Source organism: Mesoplodon mirus (genome assembly GCF_964341445.2).
Source record: "Mesoplodon mirus genome assembly, chromosome: 15".
Classification (NCBI taxonomy): domain Eukaryota; kingdom Metazoa; phylum Chordata; class Mammalia; order Artiodactyla; family Ziphiidae; genus Mesoplodon; species Mesoplodon mirus.
In genome coordinates, this window is record NC_138991.1 from 32395148 (window position 1) to 32409794 (window position 14647).

A 14647-nucleotide genomic window follows, 5' to 3' on the forward strand; every position below is an offset into this window, starting at 1 on the left:
TTCTGTATATGGTATTCTTCAATATTTACTTAAAAAAAACAGGACCTTTTCAGAAAGGTGTTCTCTTTAACACACCTGCCAGCGAGCTTATTGCCAGGGCCGCCCTCCTCCCTGCTCCCTTCTCCTCGGCGAAGGCACCTCCTTTACCCAGCGAGGAGCTCCGGAACGCTGGCCTCAGACCCGCCCGCACGGCCCATCCCCCGCCGGCTGAGCCGGGAGCCACCCGTCCCTCTACTGCCTCCACCAGCCTGCGGTGAGGGGTTTGGGGTCTCCCCCCCACACCCCGTCTTTCCCTCCTCCATCGCCTGGCACACGTCGCCCTGTGCCACCGAGGGCTCGGGAGGCTCTTCTTGGTCGTTCTGACCCATCTCGGCACAGCTTCTGGCGTGCCCGGGGCACCTCCTCTGTCGCAGTGCGGGCCACACAGCATGCGCTCGGAACAGCTCCGGGCTGTCCACTGGGGAGACGCTGGTTTTCACTCACCTGTTGGGCTCTGCTCGAGTTCGCAGCACACGTCCCGCCCCCACTTCCCTCAGGCTTCACAGAGCACGACTTGCAGGCGCTGGTCCCTCTGCTGGGCTGCACCCGTGGCCACGGGCTGTCGCATGTTCTGTGTCCCTGCTTGGCAGCCAGCATGCTTCCCTCCCTGCGAGTGGCCAGGCTGCCAGGGGACAGCGGGGCCAGGGAGGCCTGGGGACTGGATGGCGAGACAGCCCACAGGTGGGAACAGGCACAGGACACGCCTGGTGACTTCTCCCGAAAAACCCCAAACCCCAGGCCACCTGGAGGTGGCCCTTGCTGGCTGTCACGGTGTCCACGTCACCCCGGAGTTCTGCCGGGTGTCTACTGCGTGCCCGTGTGCCTTGAAGATGATGATGCGGTCCCAGCCTACGGGTCAGCTCAGATGCACAGAGATGATGGGACCTGCAGGCCAGCCAAGGCTCTGCTGAGAAGCCTCACAGGGAGCCCTCCACTCCCCTGGGGACCGAGCCACCCTGTAGACAGCAGGGCCTGAGGGACGGGCCCTAGGGCTTCCTTGGTGCCTGCCCTCCTGCACGGCTGCTTCCTCGGACAGAACGTCCCTTCCTCTCCACCGCCAGCTGGAGAGCAGCTTCGCGTGCCCCGCAGTGTGAGCAACCCTGAGTGACACAGCTTTATGTGTTAACAACTAACTCAGTCCTCAGCTGCAGGCTGGACTCTCCCAGTTCACAACCTCTGACCCAGTTCAACCTCTTTATTTTTTTTTAATTTATTTATTTTTGGCTGCACTGGTCTTACTTGCTGTGCACAGGCTTTCTCTCTCTAGTTGTGGAGAGCGGAGGCTACTCTACGTTGCGGTGCGCAGGCTTCTCATTGCAGTGGCTTCTCTTGTTGCGGAGCACGGGCTCTAGGTGCATGGGCTTCAGCAGTTGTGGCACGCGGGCTCTAGAGCGCAGGCTCAGTAGTTGTGGCGCATGGGCTTAGTTGCTCCATGGCATGTGGGATCTTCCCGGACCAGGGCTCAAACCCGTGTCCCCTGCATTGGCAAGTGGATTCTTAACCACTGTACCACCAGGGAAGCCCAACCCGTTTATTTTTAAAAGGGGAACTGAAGCCCAGATGGGGAAAGCCGACTGCCCTGGTCATGGGGCTCTTTTCTGAAACCAAGGTGCCCACTCGGTGAGGCGGGGGGTAGGGGTGGGGGTTGGAGGCAGCACCCGCTCAGCGCAGCTCTTACAGGTCGGCAGACGCGCTGTGAAATCTGTGTGTGGGTCTGAGGGCTTGGTTTCTCAATAGCTATTTAAAGCCCAGTTATCGGATTACTTAAAAGCTACTGCCACTAAGGCAGAGAGCACGTGACCGACGCCCAGCCCCTGGGTAGTGAGAAGATGGCATCTGATCTCTTGAGATGGGACGTCCCAGGGCAGCTGGGTCCACCTCACTGGGTTCAGGAACATTCTCTGATGGGTGGCTCCCAGGTACACCCTAGGTTTCCTGGTGTTTAAGCAAAACTCTGTGTGTAACTGACAGTATTCTGATGGTTGTGTGTAAAAACTACATATATAAAAGTGTTAGGCTGCTTTACCAGCTCCCACGGACCCCCGAGTTTGGCTGAGACAGAACATACTTTTTTCTCCAGTGTTATCAGCTGGTGTAAACAGTTTAGGAAAGATAAATGACCAGCCCAGTTGGGTGTAAGAACCTCTGAGATACGAAATTCCAGGGCTGTGTCTCCAGCCCTCAGGGGGTCCTGGAAGGGCCTCATCATGGTACCTGCCTCTCCACCACCACTCTCTGTATCAGGTTTCTAAATGGAATCTCGTTCTCTCTTGTGTGATCTGTACCTGATTTAGATACGGCAGCCGCTCACTGTATGACTAGATGAAAATACAAATTTAAAATTAAAAACTCAGTTCCTTACAGTTGCACTCTCCAGTTTTCAAGTGCTCAGCAGCCCCTGTGTCCAGTGGCCACTCTGCTGGGCCGCCCAGTTCTGGAACATTTCTGCCCGATCCATAATCTCTCTGGGTTTGTTTACCGACGCACAGATGATTGGATCCTGTGTCTGCTGCCTTTGCAAGAGGCCACGACGACTAGGTGGCCTATTAAAAACAGGCCTTTTCACCTGCTCCCCAGGGGCTCTCTTTGGGGCAGAGCCGGTCCTTCTGTCCGCTTTGCTGTGCTCTTGGACTCCCACTCTGACTTGGTAGCGATGAAACGCGGTAGCTTGTCTAACGGACAGGATGTAGGCAGCGGAGGCATCTGAGGGTGTACACCGCTGACAGTTGCAGCTTTTTCTTTGGCACTTTGCAGAGGATACTGAAATATTACTTCAAAAGATGAAGCGACAGAAATGGAATACGAATCAGTCATTATACCTCATGATGCGTCTGTGAACGCCCTGTACTTACTTTTGGGTTATTACCATCTTCAGCCCAAGGTTAGATGCACGTTTACAGATGTGGAAAATTGAACATCCAGAAGAGTCAGAGTGACTGGGTGAGAGGCCCTGAAATGACGGCTGGCAGTGCCTCGTTCAGGAAGTGCACGAACCTTGTGGCCTTTGATGATTTTTAAAAGCCAATTAATATTTTCTTGTGGCCTTTATTAATTGGCATTTTCCACTATTCTCCAGATCAGAACAACATAGTAACCTACTGGTACCTCTTAAACAGCACACAGGTGACGGCAGTACTTGTCTCATCAACAGAGTTCTGATGGAGGGACACCTACAGGCTGCTGATCCGTGAGGACGAGAGGGGCGCGGAGGTGCATTCATGGGCTCACAGGGTTCCTGCCGCAGGCCTGCAGCTCATCACAGCCCAGGCACAGTGCTGGGGCTTGTTAGAAGCATAAATGCTTCTAAGGTGACATGAGAAAATGCTATGGTCCCACCATGAGGGTGGGTACTGGGGAGGGAGGGGAAAATATCTATACATCTAAATATATCAATATTTATCTATATCTCAAAGGAAATATAATGAAATGTTAACAGGAGTTATCCTAGAAGTGAGATTATAAATAGAATTTTCTTTTTAATACTTGTTCTATGTTTCCCAAATTTTCTACCAAAACAAAAATTCTCTGGATTATTTTTATGAGCAGAAAGTGTTATTTTTAGAAGTAGTATTTAAAATGAGATGTAATGATTAGATGTTTTAATTTTTACAAAGAGACCCTGACCAAACTTGGATTTTGCTGTTTAGCCAAAACCTGTAGCTTTGACTGCCAGCCGGATTTAAAAGGAAACCTCATTTCAGCGTATGTTTAATGTACCCAGCAAATGGCAACATTGGAGGTGAAAAAATATTAAAACATACTTTTGTTTACTTAAAGCATGGGATGGATAAATGTTAATTTAAGAGTTCATCCTTATTTATCTCAAGAGTGGGATAATTTATCAGTTTATTTGCAAAGTAGAATTTTAGATAAAAATCTTACCATAAAGCCATTTCTTAATATAGTAGTCAAATCATGAAATATATAAATACCTCCATGAAAGGCAACTTTTATCTGTTTTTTAATCAAAAGTGGGAAGGGGGCGGTTTCTCAAATTGTAGGTACTTTAACAAACCATAAGTAACTTTGTCTTTAATTAATACAATCATACTTATTGGACACTGATTATTTTTAATTATTCAGAACCTCCAAAATAAATATTTATATTTTTCTAGTAGTTAAATGTGTAAGAATGTTTTTTCTTTCTAATGCTGGCATGTTAAAGATCTAATGTATGTGCTCGTTATATAAATTATCCAAAGAAAGAAAAAGGCTCCAAAATATGTAAACACGAGTAAACCAGACCTGCTCCCAGAGCTGAGACAGAACAGCGCTCTCTCCCGTGTAGGTACCAGCAGTTAGTCACTAGCTCTATCAGTTCTTCCCCTTAAGTACTGACAACTCCTGTCACCCCATCCCCAGCAGTGGACGGGGCTCCTACCGTCCCCTCCCTGGATGACCGAATGCCACCCGGAAGGACGGGAAAGGACGCAGTACAGCCCAGGCGGCCTGGCTCGGGGAGCGTCACCCCTGGCCTGCCCATCCCCCGCTTCTCCGCCATTGCCGCGACCGCGCCCAGCCACGCAGACCCCACGACACCGTTGGAAGGCTTTGGGTTTCATCAGAGCTCTTCCTTCAGGACTCGGCTCAAATGCTTGCCTCCAAGAAGCCACTTCTGATGCTTCCCAGGAGCCTGAGCCAGGGCCCTTCCCGCCTCCTGTCACCCTGCACCTTGTCCGCAGCCCCAGTAAACACCGCTCACTGGACTCAGCTCCGGGGTTGATTCCTATTTGTTTCTCTAGAGCCTAGCCCAGGGCCTGGACCGTAATAAGCTCGTCAATAAATGTTCCATAGACGAGTTCCAATGCGACCCGCAGATCCCCTCTACAAAGTGTACCTTCACGTGCCACGTGATTGTGTTTAAAAAAGTTTCGTTGGTCACAGTAGTCTGATGCCATAGAAATGTTTGTTGCCAGCGTTATAAATGTGACCTCACTGTAACTATCGACTCTATACCTGTTCCCTTTTACTGCGAGGTTTCACTTATTATTAAGAAAAGTGTTCGTCAACATTCATTATTCTGACATTTGCAAAATCAACGGCAACTAATCGCCATTGGAATCACAGAAGGAGGGCGTTTTCATTACATATTTAGAGCTTTTAAATATTCTTATATGAAATAAAGAAATAAAGGCCACTAAAATGAAAGACTGAAAAAGGCCTTCCAGCCTGCAAGGCAGAAATAGGGGCCTATCGTCAAAAAATCTACAAACAATAAATGGTGGAGAGGGTGTGGAGAAAAGGGAACCCTCTTGCACTGTTGGTGGGAATGTAAATTGATACAGCCACTATGGAGAACAGTATGGAGGTTCCTTAAAAAACTAAAACTAGAACTACCATACGACCCAGCAATCCCACTACTGGGCATATACCCTGAGAAAACCTTAATTCAAAAAGAGTCATGTACCACAATGTTCACTGCAGCTCTATTTACAATAGCCGGGACATGGAAGCAACCTAAGTGTCCATCGACAGAAGAATGCTTAAAGAAGGTGTGGCACATATATACAATGGAATATTACTCAGCCATAAAAAGAAACGAAACATTTATTTGTAGTGAGGTGGATGGACCTAGAATCTGTCATACAGGGTGAAGTCAGAAAGAGAAAAACAAATACCGTATGCTAACACATATATATGGAATCTAAAAAAAAAAAAGGTTCTGAAGAACCTAGGGGCAGAACAGGAATAAAGACGCAGAGGTAGAGAATGGACTTGAGGACACGGGGAGGGGGAAGGGTAAGCTGGGACGAAGCGAGAGAGTGGCATGGACTATATACACTGCCAAATGTAAAACAGATAGCTAGTGGGAAGCAGCCACATAGCACAGGGAGATCAGCTCAGTGCTTTCTGTACACCTAGAGGGGTGGGATAGGGAGGGCGGGAGGGAGACGCAAGAGGGAGGGGATATGGTGATATATGTATACATATAGCTGATTCACTTTGTTATACAGCAGCAACTAACATAACATTGTAAAGCAATTACACTCCAATAAAGATGTTAAAAAAAAAGAAATAGGGGGCCTGACCAGAGTGTCAGGGCAATGCTGGCCTCACAGAATGAGTTAGGAATTCTCTCCTCTCCACTTTTAAGGAAAGTGTGAGTAGGATTGGTATTAGTTCTTTAGACGTTTGATAGAATTCACCAGTGAAGCCATCGGGTTTTGGGCTTTGTCAGGAGACCTTAAGTTACCGGTGGGGAGGGGCTTCGGGTGTGGAGCTCTGCCTGGAGGCGGCCCGGGACCTCGCAGACTGCAGACCGGGACCCCCAGGGTGTGAGCTGAGGACGCCTGCACCTGGTCCAGGGGGCAGGGCAGCAGCTTCCACGAGGGCCTGCCACGGAGGAGGCGGCCCCAGGGCAGCCAGGCCACCCTGGGCCTCGGGAGAAAGTAGTGTGCTTGAAGCTCTGCTGCTCAGCAAGTGGGAAGGGATTAAAAGGTGGGCACAGTGTGCAGTGCTGCTCCCTAGCTGGTCTCCATGCTTTTCAAGACAGCCTCCTGGTACTGACAGTCTATTATGATCCAGCCAACAGAGAGGTTTAAAAATAAAGTTAGAGCTCATTTAAACTGCCAAATGCTTAATAATGAATATCATTACTGACTATATTGATATCTAAAACCAGGATTTTTCAATCTATCCATCCAGTGTGGTAAGAAGTGCACCAATGCTTTCTTCATTGAGCTTTATCCACGTGGTAAAAATACTGAAAATTAAAACGTTATTTTCTAAAATCGGTGCTGTTAGCTAAAATGTGTTTTCATTTATAATTCCAGTGCTAGCTATGATTTGGGGGCAAGGTTCTTTTACCCTAAAAGACACTATACAGCAGACCTCATTTTATTGCATTTCACCTGACTGTGCTTCACAGATGCTTTTTTTTTCTTACAAATTGAAGGTCGTGGCAAGGCTACTGGCATCATTTTCCAACGGCATTTGCTCACTTCGTGTCTCTGCATCACATTTTGGTAATTCCTGCAATATTTCAGCTTTTCATGATTATTACAGTCACAGTGATCTGTGATCAGTGGTCTATGGTATCACTACTACGACTCACTGAAGGCTCTGATGATGGTTAGCATTTTTTATCAATAAAGTATTTTTAAATTGAGGCTTTTTGAGACATAATGCTATTACACACTCAACAGACTACAGTATAGTGTAAACATAACTTTTAAATGCACTGGGAAACCAAAAAGTTCCTGTGACTTGCGTTATCGAGATGGTCTGGAACCAAACCTGCTACATCTCTGAGGCCTGCCTGTACAACCTGCGTCTATGGAGCCGGGCGGTCATTATCAATGGCTGCTGACATCACGGAAGGAAACAAGCAGACACGTGTACCCACCACCACCGCTGATGAAATGCTCTACGAAACAAATCTGATCAAAGCGGGAAATATAGGACAAAGGGGAACTCAGTAAAGGACACCATGTGGATGCAACCAGCAAAAATCCAGACTGGGGACACCCTCCAGGACCAGTAACCTGGGTTTTCTACAGAGAGATTACAAGGAAAAAGAGACAGGGGAGACCTCTAGATATGGAAAGACTCATCACGAGACTGAACCACCAATTACAATGTAGGGAGCTAGCCTGGGTCCAGATTCGAACAACTATACTGTCAAGAAATTTTTAATGAGACAATCAGAAATTTGAAGTGACCAGGTGATGATACTCAGGAATTATTGTCAATTTTAAAAGATACGATAATTGGCATTGTGGTCATGTGAGAGAAAAAAAGAGGATCTTTAATATATTTACAGATGAATGATATGATGTCTGTCGTTAGCTTCAAACTGATCTCGGAGTGGGTGGGGGAGAGATGAAACAAGATTTATAAATGAATTGTTAAAGCTAACCTGGGGGACCAGGTCATTAGATTATTCTGTCCATTTTTCTGTGTGTTTGAATTTTTCTATAAGAAAAAGTTGAAAATCAAAACCAGGAGAATGCACTACAGACGGACAGGTCACACCTGAACAATGTGCCTCATGTGCCTGGATTCTGAGTTTTGTGACATGCAAATTGTAAGGTTTTTTTTCCCCCAGCAAAAGGAATTGTTAAGCTTTCAGAAATGCCTTAAATCATTTCCAAAGAGTTTGAATACTGTTTTAAAATATACTGGGGCCTTTAACAAAATAGCATTTCACATGTGCCCTTCCCAAGCAGTTTGTCCAGTTTTGACATCTAATGCTAACAAAATGGAAGAGCTCCATTTTCTTCTGAAAATAATTTTTGGAGTTAGTTGGGGGTAATTTGCAAACAATCATGCAGTATGCTTATCTAAGAGGAGAAGCCAAAGGCATTTTTGAATGAGATTTCAGAACAGTGCATTTCCTGGACCAAAACACGTGCTTTGGCCTGTGAGGGGGCCGGCCCGGTCCCTGACACCTGCGCTCGCACTGTAGCACGGGCCCATCTCCCGTAACCGACTCCGCCCCCATCCCACTCAGAGCTGAATAGAGGCCCCCACTAGGGGTGACAACACACCCCATGGGAGGCATGGCTTCTGCACGCACCACAGGAAGGAGCACACGATAACGAAGGATGAGGAAAACAAGCAGAAGCAGTGGCCCAGGCTTACGCACCAGCTGCTCGTATCCCACTCCTCTCTGGAGCACGCTCACTTTCTCACTCTGCAAAACACTTCTGGCACAAATTCTCTTCTTTTGAACTTGTTCAGCACCACCCTGCCCACCCCGTCCGCTGGTGATCTGTCCTTCGGCACTGACAGACGTCCCCCAACACAGCCCTCGAGCCTGTCCTCCCAGCTGCACCCAGGCCCCGGCGCTCGGCCTTCCCGTCGGCATAGTGGACCCGCATCCCTGCCCCGCCGGCCGGCTCCTCCCCGTGTGCTCTTCTTCCTTCTCAGTCATCCCCTTTCCTCCATCCTTTCCCCCTTCTCTACTGTATAATCTACACTGAAAATAAAGTTTAAAAAAGACGAGAGCCCCCCTCAGGAGGCTCCGCCGCCCTGGAATCCTCGCCTCCCTCCTCTGCTCCCTGAGGGTGCCGAGTCCACCCCCGCTTCAGGACTTTTAAACTTTCTGCTCCTTCTGTCTGGGAAGCTCCTCCCCTTGACCCCTGGGTCTCAGATGTCACCCCCCCCCACCCAGAGAAGTGCTCCGCTGCAGGCTCTGTCATGTGCCGCCCAGATCCCCTTCAGGACTGGGACTGGTTCTGGCTGTGGGGAGATGGCCCTCGGCTGGCAGCGCTGCTTGGGAATCGCTCTGGCTGACCCTGGCCCCCAGATGCTGCCCCAAACCCAGGCAGCTCCAAGGGCCGTCCCAGCCCAGAGGTCTCGGCAGGGGCAGTGGAGGCACCGGCCCAGCCTCTCCCTTCCGTATGGTGCCCGGGCGGCTCTCATCAGCACCCGCACTCGTTCTCAGAGTCAGCTTCCCAAAACACCCAACCCCTGACCTCTGTCCAGGACATCACCTGATCCCTCATTCCTCTCCGTAGCTTCTAGCATTAATATTTGTGTTTACTTCTCATCATCTGCTTCTTATCACTAGAACCTAAGTTCCAGCAGAGCCAGGGGCTGGTCTTGTTTATCTTTGCGTCTCCAGAGCCCACACCGGGGCCTGGCCCAGAAGACAGAGTTGTCAGAGGAACAGACGAAGTGACTCACAGCCTCTGTGCCTCTTACCGGCTTGTTTAGGATTACAAATAACGTACACACAGGGTTCACACAGCACACTTTCTGAAGGTGTAATGATCAGATCGCTATGTTCAACCTTAAGTCTTCCTTCAGAAAACAATATGAAAACGGAAGAAAATGCAGAAGAAGGTCCCTACAGGTCTAAAGGACTGCAGCCATGACCCAAAGTAAGGAGAGCTTAAAACCTGATACAGTCTGGCAAACGATGGACCTACTGTGTGTAAACTGTCATTTACAGATAAACTAAAAACAAAAGGGGGACTGAAGTTAAGGAAGTTGAAAGGCTGTGTGGCAGGGGAATCTGCAGGCCCTGGGAGCAAGTCTCCACCCCGCCTGAGGGTCATCACCTTCCTGTGTGGAGGGAAAAGCACCCCGCATCACCAGAGCCTGTTGTTCAGGATCGGGGTGCACTGGGCCTTACTCACAGGAGACGTGGTTTCTGGTTTGGACACTGGTGCTTTAAAGGTAGAAGCGTTTTGGGAAACAGCTCCTTTCTTTTCTGCAGCCGCCCCCGTGGATGAGCGTTCTAAGTAATCCGGTGGGGGGATGACGACGCTGCTTTTCTCAGACAAGTTCATCGTGCTCACGCTCCGTACGGATACCAAGCTAGCAAACAAGAACCAGAGGATACAAGTTAGATGTGACCTGGCCCCTGCACCCCAAACATCCCCAATCTCCTATGGCCAGAATTGCAGTGGATTAATAATCCAATACGGTGAGGGAGGAGGAGATTACCCCCCCCACACACACACTGTATATGACACTGCAGTGTTTCTGCTGACTTATAAATGTACACTCGAAAGAAATCCTTTAAAAGACATGACAAAAGAAAAGGAGAGGAAAACTGGCTCAATTAGGGGCTGGCTCTTAATTCAAGGAGTTCAATAAGAAAATACAGCAAATGCCTTAAGCAAAAGCATCGAGCACTTCGGACTAAAAAATCTCAGAATTTTAACATCCTAAAAATATTTAGTTTCATTCCTTGGCCACTGGCAGCTGAGCTATTCTGCAAGAGACGGAGACACACAGATGGCTTGGAGCAAGTATAATGGGAGGACTTGCAGGGGGCATCAGGTGCGGCGTCCGTGGTCTGCTGGGGACACGGGATGGGTCAGGACGGTTGCTCTGACATGGGAAACACCGTGGCCAAGGTGGTCTGTGGTCAAGACGATGCCACGTTCAGCTTGGACATGTTTCTGAGGACCCACACCACATACAAACATTCACATCTTGGTTGGGAGACACCTGCCTGGGTTAGTCTAGTCTTGGGTCCACCACTTCCAGCTCCTTGAGCAAGTTATTACACCTTTCCGTGCCCCCGTCTTCTCAATTTTCAAGCGGGGACCTATCTCACAAGGTTGTATGACGATTAAATGACCTGGTCAGTGTAAGGCACTTTGGACAGTTCCTAAGCAACGGTGATAATGATCATATCTGGGTGGGATACAGACGTGAGGGGGCGGTGATGGCACAGAGGCGCTGAGTGAAGCCCGTTGATGTAATTCAAGCTTAGGGGGCAGACACAGTGGCCCAGGAAGCACCAAAAAGGAAAAAAGGACTGAGGACAGATCCCGAGGACACCTATTGTCTAAGCACAGGGCAGAGGAGAGGTCTGAAAGAGTACTGAAGATGCATGGCTGGTGAGGTAGAGGGGAAATAAAGAGTGCAAGGGCAAGAGAACATTCCAGATAAAGTGTTCATCAGTGTTAAAGGCTGCCGAGTAAGACCAAGACGGAGCACATGGGCCCTGGATTCAGCTGCGGTGGGCGATGGGGAGACTGCTTCTGAGGCTGAAGGGGGTTCTGAGGCGCGTCTCTTTCCAGCAGATGGTCAGTGAAGCGCGTGGGCAACAGAAGTCAGGAAGGAAACAATCATGGAGCAGCAATCCCCCGCAACCCCCCACTATTCCACACCGTCTGCGGCCTCCCCGTGGGCTCTGCTGCACATCCAGATTAATCCCGACACGCCTGAGAACACGAGGTCGAGGTGCGTGTTCTGCCTCTGGGCCATCTGAGCCGCAGGCAGGTCCTACCTTGGCCCGGGCATGCTCATGGTCTCCTCCTCGTTTTCCTCCAGCAACTTTGTGTATGACGACGGGAACCAACCCCTCCTGCAGGTGAAGAGTGGGGAGAAAAAGACCTCGCTGGGATGCTCACAGCAGACAAGCAAACCATAAACACACCCAGGAATGGCTCGGTCACAGCTCAGGGGCCGGCCGGGCCACTTTCATCACAGGCTCTCATAGGTATCTTATATACAGCATTACTTTTATTTGGATTCCCTTTTTGTCTTTTGTTTCCATATTGGTTTTACTTAATACCTGAATAATCTACACAGAAACTTGATTTAACCTACTTCCTGTAAAGCTTATGCACGTACAGTTGAAATGATGACAGTGGCATTTAAACTATCAGGTGCTAAATCTTAACAAAGTATATCTTGAGAAATCTGAAGTCACGTGAAAAAAAACATTTAAAACTACTTTCAGAAGTGACTCCTATTTATTTATGCATCAAATTCATCTATATACGCACACACATACAGAAAACAGTTTGGGAATGACTGGGAATAGAATAACTGCAGTTAACTATAACTATCATTAAACTATGAACCTAACTGTGGTGAAAATGCTAATCTGCCCACAAGGAAGACCTGCTACGAGGAGAGACAGCAGCCTTCTCGGTGTGGGACCGCTGGACCCCGTGCGGAGGCCGCTCCCAAGACCTACACTTTGGTGGCCTCGTGCTCTCCGTACAGCCAGCCGTCCTTCTCCTCGGAGACGAGCAGCGTGATGACATCTCCCTGCGCGAAGCTAAGTAAGGTCTGGTTAGCGCCGGCCGTGTGCGGAAAGATGGTTTTCACTTTCTGCTTTTTTACCCTGTTCAGTCCGGTGGCAACAGAAACCGATCGCTGTAAACTGGGGTCATCTAAAGAACCTGTCAAAAATGAACCGAGCGGTGATGGCTTTTCAAGGAAGGATGATCAGGCAAGTTCAAAGGAGCCAACCCCAGGAAACCACCCGCCCCCATCTCTCCAGCACACTCATTCTACTGAGACACCAATCGGATTATATTTTCCACACCTCCACCCATGTCTGGATGGACAGGGACAGCAAGGGACAGCAGCAGAGCCATGGCCCGAGGCCTCTCAGAGGAGGATCCCTGTGGCTAAAGGCTCTTTTCCAGACCAAGAGGATAAAGTAGTGTAGCCAAGCTTCGTCTGCACTGATTCAATCAGGACGGCTCTTAAAGAGGCAAAGTGCTCCACCACCAAGTGGCCCACTGCTTTCCTTGCCCCGCTCCCCCAGAACAAATCACAGAAGGGCTGTGAGGCACCAACTCAGACCAAACTGTCCAAGGCCTGTGCCACAAAAAAGAGAGAAACCGGAAATGCAGATGTCCTTGCTGCCATGGCTGCTCACCTGCGAGCGCGGCAGGGATGTGGTGAGGACGACTCACGTGTATTGACCCCTCCCCCTAGGTGCCGTGGCAGAGGCAGGAACCAGACTGAACCAGATTCAGGCGGCCTGGCTCCACGGCCTAACGCTGCACTATGTCGTGTCTCAGCTCAACGCAGGCTGATATCTACCAGCACTCCCCCCGCCGCCCCAAAATTGGAATGGAAAAATTTTTTTCCACTCAAATTTTGCTAGCCCACTATTTACTATAAAATAATGCAAAATCTCTTTCTGCATCATTCTCGCAAATTCTTACTAAGTACAATGTAAACTCTGCTATCTCTTCAACATGCCGCACAGTCTAATTACCTTGGCTGTATTGAATTCAGTGATTTTCATTTAGCTTTTACCAATAAGAACCAAAGAATCATTTGAATGACTGGGCTGCACACAGCATTGTATATTTTAACTTTATATTATATATAACTTATAGTTCTTCAAAGGCAAATGGCTACAGAGTAACATCTTTCCAGCTGACATTCTGAAAATCCCGTCTCTTCCCCAAGAGCTGCACGCGCTGGACAGCCCATGGGCTCTCGCGAGCAGCACACCGTGTGACTGCCACAACTTCACGCCCAAGGGGCCCATGAGTCCCCCCAACAGAGACGGGTCTGGCACCACGACAGTCTTGAGGTCCTGGGTGCCAAAGACTCTGTGTAGGCAGAGTGGAGCCTAACCAAAGCCACCTGAAATGCCTGCAAACAATAACTGGTCCCAGTTTACTGAAATAGAGTCAACTGGGTTAAGAAATGCAAGCAGTTAGAACCTAAGCCCCCAGAAAGCATGAAGTGCTCTGTTAGAGACGATGAAAACACCGATTATAATTCAAACGAAGCCTACTGGTAAGACTGATAACCATTAATTTTGTCATGTGAACTTCTAGTTTGTTTCATTGAAAAAAAAGAAATTTTAGTCCAATTGCCACAAATACGTAACACAGCGTGAGGCTCTGTAAGTTATATCCCATTTCTTTGAAAATATAACACCTTTCAATAGGATGTTCACTCTATGTAAACATCAATCTGTATATAGAATTAGCATGTGTCAAAGCAACGTGTCTTATGGTTTTAGAATAAACCTAGACTCCATCAGAAGGTGTGAGCTCCTCCAAGCCAGTGTGGAGGGGGTGCTACCATACAAGTGTATTTACCTCTATCTCAAGGCACACTTATCCTAAATATTTAAAAATTTTTAAAGGTACTTTAAAAGAAACCCAACTAAGTATCTCACCTGTTGAATTATTTTTTCTTGCTGAATTCTGTGCGACTGTGGCTGGGTTATTAAACATATCAATCAAAGGGCTGGTTGACGCTCTGCCTGAAGGAGCCGAGGGGATCTTCGGTGAATATTTAGAAAGGGTGTCATAACCTCGCCCAACCTGTGAAAAATTCCTTATTAGTTTAACATTAGTATAATACAGCAATGGCATTAGACAGATCCCCAGGACTGTTTTGCATTACGCGCTTTAAATTCCATTTTTTTCCCCAAACT

At 48.4% G+C, this 14647-nt stretch overlaps 1 protein-coding gene across 2 annotated transcripts in view; it reads right to left on the reverse strand.

Moving 5' to 3' along the window:
• Nucleotides 1-14647, reverse strand: part of BAIAP2L1 (BAR/IMD domain containing adaptor protein 2 like 1) — an 85293-nt gene that overhangs the window by 4517 nt on the left and 66129 nt on the right. For both annotated transcript variants that reach the window (XM_082644367.1, XM_082644366.1), the window contains exons 9-12: nucleotides 14387-14534; nucleotides 12428-12635; nucleotides 11732-11809; nucleotides 10125-10305 (exon numbers count right to left, since the gene is read on the reverse strand). In XM_082644367.1, the coding sequence (XP_082500493.1) occupies nucleotides 10125-10305; nucleotides 11732-11809; nucleotides 12428-12635; nucleotides 14387-14534 (615 nt within the window). The remainder of the gene's footprint in view (nucleotides 1-10124; nucleotides 10306-11731; nucleotides 11810-12427; nucleotides 12636-14386; nucleotides 14535-14647) is intronic.